Below are 21,232 nucleotides of genomic sequence, written 5' to 3'. Positions count from 1 at the left end.
AGATGAATCAGACATGGCCAACGATCTCTAGAAACAGTGTATTGGGACAGATATTTGAAGGAAAAAAAAGTAGATCACATTAAGATCAGTAAGACAGAGTCAGAAAACTTTGGAAAATGGCTCTCATCTCACTTGAGAAACCTTGGAAGGGTTTATGGAAAGGGGAAATAGTTGAGTTGAATGAAGCTCGAGGCAAGACACCTATCCTGCAGCTTTTACCACTTACTGATAGCATGTTGCTACAGCCCAGGTGGACAAGGGAGTGGAGTGCTTCACCAACACAACCGTAGCCAGCTTAAGAATCCAACTGCAGCTCTAGCCCTGGGCATGTTGCTGCATGCAGGAAGATGTCTGAAAGTTTTACTTCACTACATTTATGATCACATATCACCTGAAATTTCAGAGATGCAGAGTGTGTACATTCAACCTAGGCATCTAGAATTTTCTGTGATGACTGAAAATTCCTTACTTGTATTGTCCAATACTGTAGCCCCTAGGCATGTGTGGCTGTAACGAGGGAATAAACTTTAATTAAATTTTATGCTTAAGTATCCATTGTGGCTAGCAGCCACAAGTGCAAGTCAAGTGCAGGTCAAGAGCCTTTGGTTGTTCTTAGGAAACTAATCACAAAATTATGTGATGATGTTGGGTCCAGCATTTATTGCTAAGTTCAGAAAGTGAGATTTATAGAATCACATTGTTTTGGGATCATGGAGATTTATTTAAAGTGAGATGGAACTTCACTTTTTTTTTTTCCATTTTTGCATATCTGGCACATGAACTTCATGTAATAAAACAAGTATTTACTGAGCATCCCTTAACAGCAAAAGAATTAAACCTTTCCAAGACATGTTCCAAGAACATGGAACACCTGCATTTTCCTAAAAATTTCACAACTCATTTACAAACATGTAGAGATTGGGAAATAAGTAGAATGCTAGAAAAAATGAAATCGCTTCAAAAAAATTGCTTCAGAGAAATTTGGGCTGGAAGTGACAGCTGAGTTGACCCAATGGCTGTATCAGAGATCCAAGTGTCTTCTTCCTTGTAGTTCCACTGTCCCAGAGGGTTGCCCCTCACTACTTATTCACATCTCTTTGGACAGCATTTAGTTAAATGGCCCCACCTAGTTACAATGGAGTCTGGGAAGTAGTTATTCTTCCTGCCCTCACCCATTATTGGATGGAAAATATAACAAACTAAAATATGGCATTCTATTACTAAAGGAAGAAGGGGAGAATGGATGTTGAGTGATAAGTAGCAACTCTGCCAAAGACCCAGAAATATTCCAGATTTCACAATAATGCAAAATGTTTAGATTATAGTGATGAAACCAGAGACATAAAAGGGAACATCGAAAAATCACCTTTACACATCTTATTCACCAAAAAATTCAAATGAAAAACAAAATTAGAAGAATTAAGTTAATGTAATTAGTTCTTAAAGAAAACTATTTTAAATCCTTTATTTAAGACAGCAAATAAATGTGCACTTACACCTGCTAAAAAAAAATCCACTGTAAATGTCAGACACAGAAATCAGAAAGTTTATTTAAAACCTTTCACAACTAATATATTATTAGACAATCATTTATTTAAAATAATATCCTAAATACTTACAAAAATAAATCAAGTATTGCTTCTATATTTCAAGTGTCAAAGTCTTTGCCATAGAAAATAGAAAGAACCTCTTATAAACTAAATATTTAAGCTACATCAAGTTTAATAACTGAACACTATTTTCTTTAATGGTTGTGCTTTACAAGTTTCCAAACTACTTCTTTGCCATGTACAGGTTCACAATAGGAATGTATGCATACAACCATACACACACATTTTTACATAGGAATGCTTCTCATTAAATATGCATATAGAGAACCTAATGCAGTACTGTGGCCTAAAAGCCACCCCACAGAGCCAGATGTCCAGCTATACGGAAAGAGGTGTAGATGTAGAAACATTATCTAACATTCAAATTAGCAATCTAGCTATCAGAGGTGGTGACATCTTAATGAAGGATACTCAGTTTAATGTTTCTAGATAAGACATTAATTCTTAATCTATACTAAATCATTAGTTTAGCAGCCTTATTCATTGAAAAAATAGAATGAACTTCAAATATTTCTCAATACATTAAATGATCATTGTCATATGTATACACACTTTTTATTTTAAAAAGAGAAAGGAGTGTATTAACCTTAGAGCAAATGCTCAGAATTAAAGATCATTTCCAAATTGGTCTGTGGCTTTACTCTTTAATCACTGGGACATTCAATTCCTTATCAAACAGATAAATGCTGGATTTCCCTTCCCTGGCATATACACTCAAACCTCACAAAACAGACATGTAGAAGTCATGGTTCGTGATGAATATTTATAATGCTATACCACCCACAGGGTGTCAATCTCACTACATTAACCAGATGTGGAAAAGAATCTCACTTCTGATCAGTTCCTGAATTTCCGTATAGTTAATCACAATAATACAGAACTTTACATTAGTCTTGTATAAATACTTCTATATCAAGCATTTTAAATACTACTTATCAACTAGAAAAGTGATAAATCACAAAATTTGTTTCTTCTCTATTAAAAAAAAAACAACTAGCCTTCTGTCCTTATTCAGAAATTGCATGAATTGCTTAGAAATTCCAAATATAGTAACTAAAATTTATGAACGACTGTGAAAATACTAATTTATTGAAATTGATGTCTTACAATAAGTTTCAAGAAAAGGGAGCTTGAAGAGCTTGTAAAATCTCAATTATAAGTAAGTAGTAAACACCAAAGGAGGAGATGTCTTATATTGACCAAAATATACCAAAATGCCATAATATTTGGAAAATTTTAATTAGCATGCTAAAATATTTTCAAAGGGCTATTTCATTTCACTATAAGTTGCAGGCAAGCAGACTGTAAGAATATACAAAAACGCAAACCAACATTATAATTGCACCAATAAAAAACATCAAAATCTAAGAGGTAGTCAACAGAAGTAACCCTGATAAAACAACATATCCTGATAGCTGCTCCCCAATCTTAAGAGACTTAAATGCAATATGAAATTCTTGTATTGTCAGTGATTAGTAAAAAATTTACTGGTAAAGAATCTAAAAACCAAGTATATAAATGAATAATACTGTAAATGGAACAATACTCATATATGCAAAGAAAGGCTGAAAATAAAATCTAGACACAGCCCACAGGCCAAATCTGTCCTACTGCCAGTTTTTGTAAATAAAATTTTATTGAAATACAACAATGTCCATTTTGCTTATACAAATATTGTTTATGGTTGCTGCTTTCACACTTATAGCAGAGTCCAGTAGTTGGGACAGATCATATGGCTCAAAAAGCCTATGATATTAACTAACATATCCATCGCCTGTCTCTTTACAGAAAGTTTGCTGACCCCGGGGTCAGACATATGCTGATAGGTGTGCAGTTGTTGAACAGCACTGGAAAGATTAACAATGAACATCACAACATAAGGTATTCAACTCCAAGGAATACAGAATGCTAGTTATGTCATAACTTAATTCCTTTTCATATCTGAAACGGTCCTAAAATTTTTCTTCTTTTTATTTTTGTGGTCAAACATCAAAGAGTATTTCCCAGTTACCATAAAAAGGTTTAGTACAGCACTGTCCAATAGAACTTTTTGCAATGATGGACATCTTTTATATCTGCATTTTCCAATATGGTAGCCAGCAGCCACGTGGCTGTTGAGCATCTGAAATGTGGCTGATGTGACCAAGGAACTTTCAATCTGAATTAATTTTATTGAAATTACCATACCTGGCTTGACTACAATACTGGACAGCACAGATTTAACTCAAAGTTCTAAAGTGTGACTCTTAAAAATTACCCAAAAAATTAGAAAATAAATAAAAGAAGAGCTTTGGACAGAAGTAAACTGAATACCATGAATAGAGTCTTGGACAGGTTCCTTAATTCGTAAACAAAATCAAACTGATCCCCGACTGTTTCCCTTACTGCACCATCTCCTTGCAGTGTAGGGGAAAACTATTATAGCATGTTTTTTAGCAAAAACCTTGATAATTTTATGCTTAAAAGCAATAACTATAATCATATTAAAACTGGTGTGGATGTTTCACACAAATTATATTTTTTGCCCTGCTTCCCACCAGAAAAATCACCTTTTATAAAGTCCATTCAATTCCATACCCTTAGCATTTCAACTACACTATACAGAAGCCCTTGTTTATAGTAGGTATGCAGGAGAACTATGAAATCTCCTGAATCTGCAAAATCTCCAATTAGTCACTTACTACAGCAGAAGTTATTGCAATAGTCCAATCTTCCAAATGTTTTACCTTTCATTACATGATAAAATAGGCCCATCTCATAACAGATTTGAGGATAGAGGTAAATCCTTATATATATCAAGTCAAAAAATATAACTCTTATATAGTTCTCCATGTACCTACTTCAAGACTATTTTTATATGGACCAAAATAATAAAACAAATATAGATATATTTTTAAATTACTTATTACTGATAACACATTGCAAACTAAGTTACTAGTATAACTGACAACATTAAACTAAAATATACAAAGTCAATTTGAAATTATAATACTCTCAGAAGACAAATGTTTAAAATGTGTGCCTAATTACATCTTCCAATTACTCAAATGTGCTCTCTTAGAGAAATAGCTAATTCTATATTTGTTTTCAAAGTAAGCTGACAAAATTAATTTTATGCATGTTGACTTTAAAATAGCTGATATCCACCATCATAAATTTCTTTTTCAATCTGGCAGTTAACTGAAGGATACAAAATATTTTAAGGGCACTTCTGTTTATGTTTTCTTTTATAGTTTAATCAGGTGTTATAGCAGGAACTTTAACAGAGAGATTTCTTCTGGTGTTGGTGATATGCCGTTGCTGTGCTAAGAAAGACCGTGCAGGAGTACAGGCACCAGTGTCTTTGCATGCACCACTGCCGCTCACAAGTCTAGATTCCATCCCCAGTTTCTGGAATGCTAGACTCTGAACAAAAATAAGCAAACAAATAACAAAACTATTTAGAGTTTGTAAAGTGCTTTTCACATATATAAAGTCATTTAATCCTGAATACAATTCTATAAAGCTGATGTTTTCCTCATTTTATAGAACAAGTAAAGGGTTCAGAAGCTAATTATTCTGTACATTGTAATATTAGCAAGGAAGAAGAAACAAAGGCATAAAATCCAGTTTCTCTATTTTAACCTACAGAATTTGAAATCATTAAAAATAGTAGCTTAAAATAATATTCTAAAATTAAGCTTAATTATAACAAAAAAGGCTCCAAAGAAATTTGTGTGTTTGGGCCTTCACTCTACCCACAATGAGCAGACATAGCACAACAAAAGCTCTTAGATCAATGGTTCTCAAATGTGGTCCCCAGATCATCATTTGTACCAGTGGGAATTTGTTAAAAATGCAAGTTCTACCTTGTAGATTCTACCCAGACCTACTAAATCAGTAGTTCTGCAGATGAGTCGAATAACTTGTTTTAACAGGTCTTCTGATGCATGCCAAAGTTTGAGAACCATCATAGTTCAAATTCACAATTATTTATCTATATACTGATATGAGACAAATTACTCTAGTTGTGGATGTTGGGTTTCTTAGTAAAAGAAGTCATTACTTTTTCTCAATAGACCACATAACAGATTTCTACTCAGCTTAGAATTATGAGTAACTAGTAGAAGACATAGAACATAGTAAATGCTCAAAAGATATGGGTAGAAAATGAATAATAATGCATTATTTGGCTCTAATATCTTTAATGATTCATGTATCAACATGCTACAGAGAAGGGATGCCTTGATGGCTCAGTGGTTGAGCATCTGCCTTTGGCTCAGGGCATTATCTTATCCTGGAGTCCCAGGATCGAGTCCCACATCAGGCTCCCTGTGGGGAACCTGCTTCTCCCTCTATGTCTCTGCCTCTCTCTCTGTGCCTCACATGAATAAATAAATAAAATCTTTATATATATTTAAAAAGATGCTACAGAGAAACAGGGATAATAATACACAGTTCCCAGTTTCAACTAGGATGACTGACTCATGAGGGCAGGTCCTGGGAACACTTTACATAGAATTTCCTTTAAGGCCTTGCTAAATTAGGTCAGATTTTACCAAACAGAAGGAAAGGAAAGAGCACAGACAAAAAGTATGGTGACACAGAAGAACAGGCATGTTTGAGGAACAGCCACCAGTTCTATGTGGTGAAGCATAGCGTTCACACATGGAGAATCCATGTGCTGATATTCTCTCATACTAAAGCAGCAGCTAAGGTAGATAATGGCTTTGTTGTTCTCTATTTGGATTAAAAGAACTCAAAAGAATACATCATGAAATGCTTGAAAACATCTTGCTAATAGTAGGATGACAAAGTAAAATACTTCAAATAATTTTATACTACTCTCTCCTGGTTGAGATAATTATTGAAGAGCACCGCTGATTAAAAAAAAAAAAAGAAAACACAAAAAAACAGTGAAAGACAGACATAGAGGCTTTATGGAATGTTAAAATAAATGTTGAGTACTATAAGCATTTAATTTTGCATTGCAGATATTCATACTTCAGAAACCCTTTATGAAGTATGAATTAAAGATTTTCATTCAAATAAGGCAATTCCTGAAATATTTATGAACTGCTGTATGTGTGCTTCATGTGTATCAACTAACAGTTGATGAGTCACAAAATCAATTTTAGGGATTTTAAGAAGGAGAAAATCAACCAAAAACATTAAACTAAAATACACAATTTGAAGTACGACCAATGTTAAGAAAAAAGAAGAGGAATGCACACAGGGTAACTTCACTTCAGTTATATATGTAAACGGGTACATGTACTGATTTGTGGTATAAAATATATATACTCCTATGGTTCATGGTCAAAATGTTTGATAAACACAATATCCAATCACTGGCTGAATGTCAACTCACCTTATTGTACCAGGCAGAAACAATGAGTTTTTCTTCGTAATCACGGAATTTTGCTACTTTACATTCACTCTGGAAAAAGATACAAGGACTATCAAAATCCCAGAAATAAACCCAAACAACCAAAAAAAATGGGATCATTTTTACCCTGTGCCCATTTAGAGAATTTGAAAAAATGCATTGTGTGGCATAAAGCAGTCAAATTCTGAACGGGGGTTGGGGGTGCTTGGGTGGCTCTGCCTTCGGCTAAGGCCATGATTCTGGGGTTCTGGGACTGCGCTCCGTATCAGGCTCCCTGCTCAGCAGGGAACCTGCTTCTCCCTCTCCCTCTGCTGCTCCCCCTGCTTGTGTGTGCTCTCTCTCTGTCAAAGTCTTAAAAAAATATCTTAATGAAATCATGGAGAATGCATGTATATGCCTTTAAGAAAGAATAAGATAATGACTAGTAAATCTTTATTTTAGAAATTTTACTGGAAGAACAGAAGTTAAACAACAACAAACAAACTAGTGATTCTCATGCTACTATCCCCCATTATCTAGAGAAGAAAGTAACCACTGGCTTAAATGATAAAATAGGGCAGCCCCGGTGGCGCAGGGGTTTGGCGTCGCCTGCGGCCTGGGGTGTGATCCTGGAGACGCAGGATCGGGTCCCACATCGGGCTCCCTGCATGGAGCCTGCGTCTCCCTCTCCCTCTGCCTGTGTCTCTGCCTCTCTCTCTGTGTCTATGAATAAATAAATAAAATCTTTTAAAAAAATGACAAAATAGACTCCACCTGTGGAGGAGTCAAAACTAAGGAGAAAGAGGATGTAGTAAAACATATGCCAGAAAACCCTTTAAAAATTTCCTCTAAAGCTTAACACAAATTTTTGTCTCTCTATTCTTGGTGATCTGTATACTAGATTGCCTATAGCCATATTTGCTCACTACCCTAGAGACTTACATCCATTTTTTAATTCCTGAAATATAGCAAATTTTGTAATTTGCTATATGTCACTGAGCACCAAATACAGCTGACACATAAAAAGTTATAAACTAGACTATTTGAATGTTCCTACAGTAAGATGCTCATGATACAAAAGCACACAAAAAATGAGGGAGGCAAGATGACCTTTTTCTGGCTCACATCCAAACAAAGACTCCCCAAGAGGGATGGTAGATAGAATACTCACTGCTATTTCCACCACTTTTCTCATTTTTGCTTCTTGCGGTATACATACAGAAAAATATGTGTAAGCTAAAGGCCCATATGCTGTGATGTAAGTCAAGTTTCTCCTCAGAGCCCTATAGTCAGAGATGCCACTTGTCATTCTACTTAGTGGGGAGCTGTACTTCAAGCATCAACAATGATGCTTGTACATTTTCACTGGGAAGTAAATAACCAATGCAATTTAAAAGTTCAGGGATTTTTCAGTCCAAGTCTCATTATTTTACCAATTAGAAGATCTAGGATCAGAGAGAGGAGGTGATGACTTTAAGAGAATATACCAATAAACCAGTAACCCAGGCCTCTGATTTCTGTGATATTTAATGCTGGGAGTACAGAGATATCAGATATAGCCTCTGCTCTCAAAACATTCTCACAAACACCAAAGAGAAGAACAATGCTATTGTAGGATGAATTTATGAGTTCAGAATACATGGAATGGCTATGGAGAGATAACCAACTCTGCCTTAGGAATACACATATGAAAGCTTTATGGGGGAAGAGACATATAAGTTGGATCCTGTAGAATAACAGTGTTTCTTCAGAGACATACCTCTATTCAGTGCTTTCTATAGCACTTGCCATGGTCTGGACAAGCACTTAGCCAGTGCACAAAAGACTAGTGTGCATTCTGAATGTGAAGTCTTTAAGTCTTTAAATAAAATGTTTCCACTACAGTCCATATCTACTGGCTCAGAACTAATATTAAGAAAACAGTAAATGAATATAATGTGTCTCTCTAAAATACAGCATTTCTAGTTGATTTAAAAAGAAACCTACTATCAATTATGAAAATTTTAAGGCTAGTATATAGAACCCATCATGGCTCTGCAATTACACATACATTATTATGAGAAAGTACAAATGGACTTCAAGAACAGTATCACATCTCAACATCATATTAAAAATAGTAGTTTTGCAAAACACTTTGCAAAGAAAACTAGAACATGCCCAATTATAAAATCTATGAATATACAACTCCAGACTGACATACTTAACCCAGCTAGTAAAAATGATATTATCGTTAGCACAAAAAATAACTTTTAAAACTTAAAGACTCAGCTAATTAATTAGAAGTCATCACTAATATAGCTGTGCATGATTAATAACCAAGACTGCCACTTTAGTCCAAGGGCTTACAGATTCTGTGAGCACTTTATTCCCTCAGGAATTGCAACTAAGGAGTTTACTTAGTTTCAAGTGAGGAACAGAGAGAAGAAAAGAGAAGGAATATCTGGTTAGCTGAGTACAGTACCTTTTTAAAAAGGTGAATTTGATTTCTTTCTTTTTATTTTATTTATATTGTTTGGATGAACTCTAATCCACATAAGCTTAAAAGGAGCTAATATAGCAGAACTCTGTTAGACACTAAGGAATACCCACTTGATTGGCTGCTCTGGGGGAGAGAGAGACACAATGCAGCAGAGTACATACACTCAAGAGACCAATCTTGTGGGCTAATGAGATTCTTTGTAAAAAACACAGAGTGATAAAACATGATATCTCTAACTTCTGACTTCAACTTCTTATGAGACTTGATCATTTATGACAGATATATGGCAGCAATTAATTACCAGGGCTACACAGAATAATTAAAAGGAAATGTATGAATATGAACATTTTACCTCCAGGATCTCAATTCTTCTATCTTTCTCTGCCAACTGCTTTCTAAGTAGCATTATTTCAGCTGATGCTGGATTTAATTTGGGATCTAAAGTTTTTATTACCTGTTTAAAGAAAAAAATATTTTACATTTACTTTACCTTACCAAGTATTGAAATATAAGAACATGGTCTATAATATCTCCATTGCTGAAGGGGAGGTGGGCAGAGGGATAGGGTGACTGGATGACAGGTATTAAGGAGGGCACATGATGTGATAATCACTGGGAGTTATACAAATTGAACTTAAATTGAACTTAAATATATATATAAATATTTGTACATAAAGTGTAAAATTATCCAGGAAGAGATCCAGGTGCTAACTATGGCTTTATTCGGCAACTAAATTTGAATAACAAAAATAGCATTCTATAGAGGTACAAAGGTATCAAACTTCAGTACAAAAATAGGAAGATCCCTCTCCCAAAATACAATTTCCTTTCTCTAAGGCTCAGTACTCAGATAGTAATTTAGTCTTAAGCTCTGAGCACTAAGGTCTTGAAATAACACTTTCTATATTTATCTGACTTGAGCATTTATTTCAAATTAAAACAAATTTGATAATTATATATGGAAACTAATTGTATAAAGTAAGTAACAAAAAAAATCATAGTAACAATCTCTTTTACTACCAAATCTACTTAATGTAATTCTATATAAGATCAATATAATAGAAATCAGCGATTTTGTCTGTAAACCAGAGGATATCTCAATTACATTTATGGAAATTATTAAAAGGTAGGTAAAAGATATTCAATCAGAATGTTGTTTGGAGACTCAACCAAACTATGTAGCCAGTAGTATAATAAGAAATTAACTCAGAAATATCAGGTGTAAATCAGGAGCAAAAACAAGTTTCCAATAATAGGGTCATCTGTATGATGGAATTACAAATCTAGTAACAAGGATTTAAAATCATCTAAAGAGGGCAGCCTGGGTGGCTCAGTGGTTTAGTGCTGCCTTCAGACCAGAGCATGATCCTGGAGACCTGGGATCGAGTCCCGCATCGGGCTCCCTGCATGGAGCCTGCTTCTCCCTCTGCCTGTGTCTCTGCCTCTCTCTTTCTCTGTATCTCATGAATGAATAAATAAATAAAATCTTAGAAAATAAAATAAAATCATCTAAAGAATTAGGAAGATTTCACCTATACTTATAGAGGTAAAGGAAAAAGCCTAAAGGTAATATGCTAAACATTACATTCAAAACATTTTGCTGAGTGCAAAACAATTTGCTGAGTGCCGAATATGGCAGGCACCGACAGTGGCACATGGGGATACAGGAGACTTGGTGCCTGCCCTCATGGAGTTCACATTATAAAAGTAGAGTTTAAATCATAATTTGTTATCTCTAAGTGATAATAAGTATGAATATGACTTCTCTCTATTTTCTGAATTTTCTAGCATGGACATCACATTCCTATAATTAACTCTCCCTCCAAGTAATGTAAAGGTAAAAAAAATGAAATCATATTTATTATACAAGCAATTGGTTCTTTTAAATGATAGTGTTCAATAATGACAAGAATATGGTATTCATTGTCATTGCTTTGTCTACTTAGATTTATAATCCTTTTAAAATAACATTTAGAAATACATATCAAGCATCTCTGACCTACAACTTCCATTTGACCTATTAATCTAGGAACCTGGCTAAGATAATAAACCAAAATAAGGGACAAGCTTTCTGTATAAATATGTTGTCTGTAGTCTTATTTCTAGAAGAACAAAAAAGAAATGGAAATGAACCATTTCCAACAATAGTATGATGATGACTAAGTCAATTATGATATACCCCACTCAACTGAACGTTATACAGCCATTCTTCTATTTTGAAAGGCTGCTCCATAAGTGTCTGTCTTCTTTAGCTATATTCCCAGTGCTTAGTATAACAGGTGCTCAGTAAGTGTTAAATTACATTTACATAACATGAGGAAATTGTGCTCGCTTTGGCAGGACATATACTATAACATGAGGAAATTATTATTTTAACTTTTAAAATGTGTTTAACTTTTAAAATCATGTGTACCATGATCATACAAATTGTTTGTGTGTGTGTGTGTGTGTGTGTGTCTGTATTGTGGTCAGCAGTCATGGAGACAATATACATTGAAAAAAATGCTCTGTTAAGAAAATACACTAAAAGGTTAATAGTTATCTCTGGGAACCTTTTTATGTTTTATAGTTTCTACTAAAAGCATTTCTACTTTCGTAGTTGAGAGAAACTGGACTGTGGCAGAGACAACTGCAGATGTTTACTAAGGCTCTCTAGAAGGTGGGTGGAGCTGCATGCCTGAGTTCTGCCCACTGAAATGAGAATGAAAAGTGGTTCACAGTTCCCAGGTCTGCCTCATCATGAATCTTCCCCAGTATAGTCTAGGCTGGCATCCCTCATCTACCAGCTGGACTATGTTGAGTGAGCTTGGAAATGCTATGTTCAAGAAGGCAAAACCTCTGTCAGCTGGGGGCTCTAGAGGACTGCATGGAGCAGGGCCCCTCCCCCACTGAAAGATGGGCTTCCTGTGATCAAGAAGAACTTCTACCTTTTAAGTCTTGAGATCTTAAGGTTTATCTGTTGCTGTTGGTCCTATTTATAACTTAATAAACAAAAAATTTAAATGTATTAGCAGCATATTAAAACTTCATCATATAATCCTCTTATTTAATAAGTAGAAAAAAGTAGATTAACATTCTCTAAGAGAGAATACTTATAATTAATTAGGAAAATATATGGTATTCATGGAAATAAAAGATTTTGTGAGAATAGTACTTAGAGATATTTAAGTTTGAAATAAGGAAAAAGAAAAATTAGTTTGGTGAACAGAATAGTGCTTAACTATTAATCTAGACCGAATGCTAAAATAATTTGAAACAAGTTTGAAGAGCTAAATTTTCACAAAAGGCAAACGTTCACTTTAAGTACTAAAGTTCCTGTACTTCATAATAGTCATTTCCCCAAATGAAGCCACTACAGTCCCCGTTTAAAACCTGTGTTTGTTTTACCTGATGCTGATGAGTGACAAGGAGAGAAAATGAGAACTGATCCCCAAGGTTGGATATAGGGAGAAAAGTGACATGACACAGATAGAAGAGGAACAGTCCCACAGGTGGAACCAGCCTGATAAGAACCTGAGTCAGAAGAAGACTTGGGTCCCCAAAAATAAGTCACTTACATTTCTTGCTTTTTCCAAGTACATTTTATATCTTTCCTCCATTGCTTTCATATCTTCATCTTTCTTCTGAAGAGCAGCTTCAAGTTCACTGATCTTTTGTGCTGTTATTGAAAATGAAATGAAACATGACCAATTTTAAATACTCCCTCTTCACATAAAAATTATATAATATTTTTTTCTAAAGACTGATAAGAGAACTTAAAAGAGAAATGTTTATTTCTTCTCTGTAATGAATTCTTATCTAAAACTTTTGAGCTGCAACCAATATATCCTCAATCGTTTCATTTCATTTTTTTCTTAAAAAATATCTGTAATCTGCTTTATCCAGCTATTTTTCTCCTTTCTATCAAATGTTTCAATGACTAAACACACTTTACAGTGTTATCACAATCATAAGAAAATAAAGCTTTCCTTCTGCACAATATTTAAAACTTACTTTACTTTGATTATACATTATTTTATTTATATTTTCATAGTATTAATTCTATTATGTTTTTACAATGTTTGATACTCCTATATATCAATCAGTTCATTTTATTAGATTTTTTTTTGCTTTAAGATTAGATCATTTATTACTTAAATCACTAAAAAATTGTCATGGTTCTTATTTGCAACACATGTATTTATGGAGCATCCAAAAACCTATACACAGTTCTTGAATCGTTTAACTAAAAAGGGCAAGTCCTTAGACAGAGTCTGATCCAAGTTTTTACAAATACCTACCATTCTGGTTTACATCTGGCTGAAGATCTTCAATGAGTTCTTGTTTCTTCTGTAATTCTTCTTGGACCTCAGTTAGTTTTTCCCTAAGTAGGGGAAATAGCATGGAGTTTTGGAAGCAAACAGACCTAGGAATGAAGACTGATTTCTGCCACATAACATTTGTGGACTGTGGGCAAATCACTTTCTGATCCTCAATCTCCTCGAATCTCCTCACCTGTGAAATGGGAATAATACTTGCCAAATATTATAGGGGCTGCTGTGATAGTAAATTGCCTGGCATATGATGGATGCTAAAAATGTTAATTTTTTTCCCCTTGCCATCCTGTTTCCTTAGAAAGTCAAACGGAATATTTTTTTTGGTTAAGCATCCCACGTCTTCACATAGTCAAGTTGTGACAGTTGTCTACTTTGTAAACTCTTCATATGACATTTAGTGACTGAAAAATGTAGGATCTGGGATCACTGGCAGTCAGGCTGAACATGTTAGCACTTTTTTCTTTTCATTTCTTGGGGGCAGTGATGAACATTCAATTGGCATTGGGGGATTTTTCTTACAAACAAAATCAGAAAAGAATACTACCTTTAGAAGTTTTTAAAACCCTTCCCCTTTCATATTTGAAATGAAATATCAGTTTTACTTACATATGAGCTTCCAACTTCTGCTTTAGTTTGCTGGACTATAAAAATTAAAAAAAGTTGTTGTGAGATAACTATTGTGACAAAGATAAATTTTCCAGACATCAAAATCTCTTTACCTCCTTTTGAAGTGTGTTATTTAAAATTATAAATGTTTCAAAAATTTCTATTTCTAATAACATACTTGTAAAAACATAAAATTTTAGATATTTTTTACTTCAAAGGGAAAGGAAAGGAGGTTAGGAAATGAAAGGAGGAGCAAAACAGTAAAAAGAAAAATGCTTCATGTTTCTGAATACCATGAAAATAAAATTTAAATTTGAAGAGAAATAGTAAATGCAAGCTGAATGTGATATATTGAGGAGTATCAAACATTTAAAAATCATTATTTAAAATATAAATTTTAAGATTTTAGGACTTTAATGAAGAATAGACTTAAGTAATTACCTTTATAATGAAGCTTTATCATTACAAATGCAAACACTTTAATATTAATATCAAGTGAAGCAGTGGATTTTGTTAAAAAATAAAATTCAAAACATAAAACTTCCTCTTTAAAAAGCAGGAGTTTTAAATTCCAATAGTGGGTTCAGGATCATCTACCAAATAGATGAAGAGTTTAAAATATAAAATCTGAAATATAACTCAGACACTAATTGATTTTAAAAAGATAAATATAAAATCTTTAAAAAATACTGTAATCCAAAACGTACTCCCCCCAATAGGTTCCATTTTAAAAGTATTCCCTAATGTGGCTTAAAAGAATATTTGTATTAGAGAGGTTACAATACCGTATATATGCACATATGAGATGCCGCCATGCCTGAGACGATTTCTATTTCCAAGCCCCCAGGGAAAAAAGAGAAAATCATATAAAGCATATAAAAGACAGAGAGGAAATACAACCCTTTCAGTTTTCTTTTTCATCTCTCTACTCACTCTTCATAGCTCTCTCCCCCATCAACACAGGCACAACCACCTTATCGTCCGTCTACCCAAGTGTCTAACACACATCAAACTCTATCTTGTTGTTTTAATTAAATGCTTTCCTCCCTCCATTGTCACTTCTTTTCCCCTCTGGGTACAGAGATCCAACTACAGACACCTGGCTAGGTATATTCAGATTCGGGCTGTTCCATCTCTGCTGAGTCCTCTTATCTGTGCCTCACAATGTCTGCCATCAAAGCCCATGAGAAACGGCGAGGCCATAAATGAGTCAGCATGGAAAGAGGGAAGAAATATATTTGGAGTGATGTCTTTAAAACTGCATTGAGGTGTCTGTCCTTTGGAGATTGGTATGATCCAATTTTTCGGTGCTCTTTGGTAGAAATCATTGTCTCACTTTCTCCCTCCTCTTAGTTTTCCCCAATCCTGACTGCTGACTACTCTTAGTTGTACTTTTCTCACATCTGAGAAAAGAGCTGTGAAGACCTCTCCTGCAGCACACTCTCAACCAGGTATTACCATGAATTTAGGTGCAGATGTTGAAGTAGGATAGACAGAAATCACCTTCCAGTACACACCATTAATTTATAGGCTCATTGGCAAAACTGCTGCATCTGTTATGCAGATATATACGGTATTCGAGGGTACCCTCAAAAGATAAGGGTAGCACTTTCAAATACAAGACTAATTTGGGCATCAGAACTTATGGCAGAGAGTCCACACACAGCAGAATCATTACAATTTTTAAGTTACTTACACTTTCTCCTTCAGACTTGGAGCCTTGTTCCTGTAAAGATTTCTGGAGGTCCTCAATCTGCTGCTGCAATTCTCGGATGCGCTCTTTGCTTAGCCTATTAATAAGATGAATCATATATATATTTATTTGTATTGAAAGCCAAAGTAGTTTGGATCTATAAAGGTACATTTGTGCAATTTAACTCATGAAGTCTGTATTTAATAGCAATAACAAATGACCCACAATTATCTGTAGCTAGGTATAATATATAATGTAAGTATAGCAGGCTACTTGCAAGAAAATATTTTTTAAAAAGATGACATTTCATCAAGGAAGTATATATTCCCACATTTAAAAATTTTAGATATTTATGTGCCACTTGCAAAAAGTATTATCAATTCTGCACCATCCTCTCTGGTATAAAAATCAGAAAAAAAAATCAGAAAAATAGCTCAATTTTCCTACATTTGTATCTTTAGTGAATGGGAATGAGGTTTCTTCTTCTTGTTTCAGATTTCATGGTGTATTGACAAAGGCCACCATTTCCCAATCATTTTTTCATAATTTTTTATTTAAATTAAAGAGACTAACACTAGCAACTAGAGTAGATTTCTTTTTTTTTTTTTTTAAGATTTTATTTATTTATCCATGAGAGACACAGAGAGAGAGGCAGAGACATAGGCAGAGGGAGAGGCAGGCTCCATGCAGGGAGCCCGACATGGGACTGAATCCCGGGTCTCCAGGATCAGGCCCTGGGCTGAAGGCGGCTCTAAACCGCTGAGCCACCTGGGCTGCCCCTAGAGTAGATTTCTAACTTGACAAAATCTTACTCTTTAAAGCCCTCCTTAAGAGTTACCTCCACTGAGGTTACCAGCAAGAGAAAGTATCTGAATGTCTCTTTTCATGTATATACGACCTAACATACCTACCCCTTAAAACACTCCATTATTCTACTGTTGCAGGCATCCCATAATACAATCATTATTCAAATGTCTATTTTCCCACAGTAACCCTTTAAAGGCTGAGCCTTCGCATCTCCAATGCTGATATTGAACTGTATAGGATAGTAATATCTGATGGTCCCTTCAGAAAGCTAAAATGTTATTCTTCTCTTAACCACGGTTGATGTAATACTATATATACAAGTTTGAGAGGCAAGGTTAAAGTGGGCTCTAAGATCAATAAAGGTTGGTCAGATGAAATAAAATACTTTGATAGCAAAATATGCTATTTATAAGAGGCAAGTTAGCATAGTGGTTAAGAGTCCAGACTCAGGAATCAGACAGACAGGAAGTTCAAATGTGGGATTGAGAATTTACTAGCTTAGAACTCTAGACAAGTTACTTAACCTGCTAGGACTCCAGCTTCCTTATCCATAAAAAAGAAATCATTATGATTCTTACTTCATACAGTTATTGTGCAGCTTTACAAATGAATACTGAAAAAGTGCTTAGAAAAGCACCTGCCATATCGTGAACACTGTATCAATTTTATATATTTTAATATAATTATTAAGCTCTTCATTGCTGTCAGATGAGTACACCATTTGCTTTCATAACTGAGGACACTAAGTGTGAGTTGCCCAGAGCAGAAAGCTAATAAATTTAAATAGAGGCAGGGCTCAAATTTGACTCCAGTCTAAGTTCCATCCATGCATAGACTGCAGTCCAAAGCCAGATTGTCATGTATCCAATTGTTAAATTTTCTGTGAATTATGAAGGCTTATAAATGAAATTCAAGAACAAGCAACCTGGTTAATAAAGTATGCTAAAATATTGGGAGTGAGAGGCTGAAACCAAGTAACTATTTAAACTTCTTTATTTATTTTTTTTAAAACTTCTTTAAATCCTACTTATTTTAACTACAAAGACATCTTCAACTTCTGTAAGTTCAGGTTTTGTGGCTAGCCAATGGAATCATTATGAATGTCAATTACAAAAGAGTGTGTCACCTTTGTTCAGTTTCTAATTCATTCATCTTGCGGTGCTTCTGTTCTAGCTGCTCTTGAAGTTCCTCAATACGCTCATTCTCAGTGCCTTCTTGTTGTAAGCGGAGCATCTTATTTTCATGTTGAAGTCGAATAAATACTTCCCTGATGTGGAAAAGCAAAGTTTGTTTTTAAATTTCTTAAATGTACATTTAACATTTTTTTCATTCTTAACTTTTCAGAAAATTCCAATTCCTTTAATAGCTGTCATTTAAAAATGTAACTGATGTTTCTGAAAGTTTTTAAGAAAAAACTATATACATTATAAGACTATCCCAAAAATCAAGCAATAAATTTTTCAAAGCACCAGTATTAGATATTATATATCATTAAATAGTATGCAAATCCCAAAAGAAATAGGAGTTATTTTACGGGTAACTTAAGATGCTGTTCACTGAAGGCATAGCACATCCTCAGATAACAAACATTAAAAGCAATAGATTAAAAAAATAAATAAAAGCAATAGATTTAAGAAATTAGTTTGGTTAATATTTTTTAAATATACTCAAAATGAGAGTCATATGACTGTCTCTAGATTTTTTTTGTTTTCAGAAAACAATTTTTATTAAGAGTTTACATATACACATTTTCTAAAATGCAAATGATAGGAATGATATTAAATAAAAAAGGAGGGACGCCTGGGTGGCTCAATGGTTGAGCATCTGCCTTTGGCTAAGGTTGTGATCCCGGCGTCCTGGGATGGAGTTCTGCATCAGGCTCTGCACAGGGAGCCTGCTTCTCCCTCTGCCTATGTCTCTGCCTCTCTGTGTCTCTCATGAATAAATTTTAAAAATCTTATAAACAAATAGGGGATCTCTGGGTGGCTGTGCAGTTTAGTGCCTGCCTTTGGCCCAGGGCGTGATCCTGGAGTCCCGGGACCCAGTCCCACTTCGGGCTCCCAGCATGGAGCCTGCTTCTCCCTCTGCCTGTGTCTCTGCCTCCCTCTCTCTCTCTCATAAATAAATAAATAAATAAATAAATAAATAAATAAATAAATAAATAAATAAGATCTTTTAAAAATAATCTTATAAATAAATAAAAAAAGTAATGTTCTCCTACCTGCTGCCTCCCTAAATGCAATTTCTTAAAAGGTTAATTTCAATTAATCTCAATTTATGTTCTTCTGAATGGCTGCATCATGACTTTAAAATACAGGCTCATATAGCTTTTCTCATATGGCTATTTTTAAGATGACATTAATATCACTGGATATTAATAACTAAAAAGTTGCTTTCCAGTCCAGTATGTAAAGAGCTCTGTCTTAATAACAAAAAATTGAACAAAATGAAAATTTATATATTTGCAAACTATATGCTGAGTGAAAGATGTCAATCACAAAAGGTGGCCTATTATATGAGACAGAGTTGATTCTCAGTGGCTTGGTGCTAGAGCTGGAGGGGAAGCAGGACCCAAGAATGACTGCTAAAAAGTATAGGATGTTTTTAGGGGAATGAAATGTTCTCAAATTAGATGGCTGCACAACGCTATGACTACAGTAAACACCCCTGAACCATATGGTTTAAATGAATGAATTGTATCTCAATAAATCTATATAAATAAAGAGTATGAAGTAATAAATAAAACTGTTACCACAAAAAGGAAAGGAAAACCATAAACAATTGCTAGATTAGTCAAATATCTAGAAGTAAACATAGCAGCAAAACACTAGGATAAAAGCTGGTTAAGAGGAACCTCTAAAATTTGTATTTTATTTAACTTCTGCTGAATCCTCCTGCTATTTTTTTTATTTATTTTTTATTTATTTATGATAGCCACAGAGAGAGAGAGAGAGAGGCAGAGACACAGGCAGAGGGAGAAGCAGGCTCCATGCACCGGGAGCCCGACGTGGGATTCGATCCCAGGTCTCCAGGATCGCGCCCTGGGCCAAAGGCAGGCGCCAAACCACTGCACTACCCAGGGATCCCTTTTTTTTTTTTCCTCCTGCTATTATTGACAGCTCCTTTCCTATTTGTTTCACCCATGTGGATTTGACTGCCAGGTATGAAAAAGGTTTTCCATTGAGTTTATGGGTAGGAAAAGAAGTTCAACACAATAAAAGTCGTATTATAAAAACCAGAATAGTTCATTCAGCTAGTTGGTAAAATTTTACCTTTGAATAAAGTCTAAAACTGTGGTAGTAGCAGTATCAATCTAAGAAGTTCAAGCAGATGAGACAAAGTAATTCTGAGCTCCATGACTCATAAAATGGGACCCTCTAAAGGCTAATAATGTTTTTAAAAAGACATTTCTACCATTAAGTATAGATTTTCAATTAATAAAAAAATTACCTATATTCCACTGGCATAATCTCAGCAGCAAGATTCTCATAACTTTTTGTAGCAGATGCATCTAAACAACAAAAGATTACCATTTCAAAATTTCTACCATTAAAAAAAAACCCTTAAAAAAAAAAAAAAACCCTTCTAAATCCAATAAAATTCACCTGTTTGGTTTAGGTGATCTTGTTGTACTTGTGAACACCGAAGCTCTTCATTTGTTTCTTTCAGAGTATCACGCTGTTCTATTAGCCTCTAAAAAAGAATTGTTTATATAAGCAAAATATTTAATTCTGCCTACCAGAAATGTACTTTATGCTTATAATAATTTATCTTAATTTCATAATTATTGCTTAGCTAATTATGTGACAATGTTTTAGTTTTAATGCTAAGAGATAATTTCTCTTACGTAAATCACATAAATGTTTAGACAACACAAATTTAAAAAAAATTTTTTATTGGAGTTCAATTTGCCAACATATAGCATAACACCCAGTGCGCTCATCCCACCAAGTGCCCCCCTCAGTGCCCATCACTCAGTCACCCCAACCCCCCGCCCACTTCCCCTTCCACTACCCCTTGTTCATTTCCCAGAGTTAGGTGTCTCTCAGGTTTTGTAACCCTCACTGATATTTTCACTCATTCTCTCCTTTCCCTTTATTCCCTTTCACTAATTTTTATATTCCCTAAATGAATGAGACCATATAATGTTTGTCCTTTTCTGATTGATTTACTTCACTCAGCATAATACCCTCCAGTCCCTCCACGTTGAAGCAATTAGTGGGTATTTGTCATTTCTAATGGCTGAGTAATATTCTATTGTATACATATACCACATCTTCTTTATTCATTCATCTTTCTATGGACACTGAGGCTCCTTCCACAGTTTGGCTATTGTGGACATTGCTGCTAGAAACATCGGGGTGCAGGTGTCTT

General features: G+C 34.6%; 1 protein-coding gene across 1 annotated transcript in view; it reads right to left on the bottom strand.

Annotated features, from left to right (window-relative positions):
* Window positions 1–1,525: 1,525 nt before the first annotated feature.
* Window positions 1,526–21,232, bottom strand: part of HOOK1 (hook microtubule tethering protein 1) — a 64,530-nt gene continuing 44,823 nt past the window's right edge. Inside the window, exons 13-22 of the mRNA XM_055306631.1 lie at window positions 20,464–20,551; window positions 20,309–20,369; window positions 17,985–18,125; window positions 16,055–16,148; window positions 14,359–14,393; window positions 13,717–13,799; window positions 12,994–13,094; window positions 9,789–9,890; window positions 6,961–7,029; window positions 1,526–5,015 (exon numbers count right to left, since the gene is read on the bottom strand). Coding sequence (XP_055162606.1) covers window positions 4,845–5,015; window positions 6,961–7,029; window positions 9,789–9,890; window positions 12,994–13,094; window positions 13,717–13,799; window positions 14,359–14,393; window positions 16,055–16,148; window positions 17,985–18,125; window positions 20,309–20,369; window positions 20,464–20,551 — 945 coding nt within the window. The 3' untranslated portion in view covers window positions 1,526–4,844. The remainder of the gene's footprint in view (window positions 5,016–6,960; window positions 7,030–9,788; window positions 9,891–12,993; window positions 13,095–13,716; window positions 13,800–14,358; window positions 14,394–16,054; window positions 16,149–17,984; window positions 18,126–20,308; window positions 20,370–20,463; window positions 20,552–21,232) is intronic.

Source organism: Nyctereutes procyonoides, unplaced genomic scaffold (genome assembly GCF_905146905.1).
Source record: "Nyctereutes procyonoides isolate TBG_1078 unplaced genomic scaffold, NYPRO_anot_genome, whole genome shotgun sequence".
NCBI classification, from domain to species: Eukaryota; Metazoa; Chordata; class Mammalia; order Carnivora; family Canidae; genus Nyctereutes; species Nyctereutes procyonoides.
Note: the sequence above shows the minus strand (reverse complement) of the source record. Positions and strands in the feature narration are given on the sequence as shown.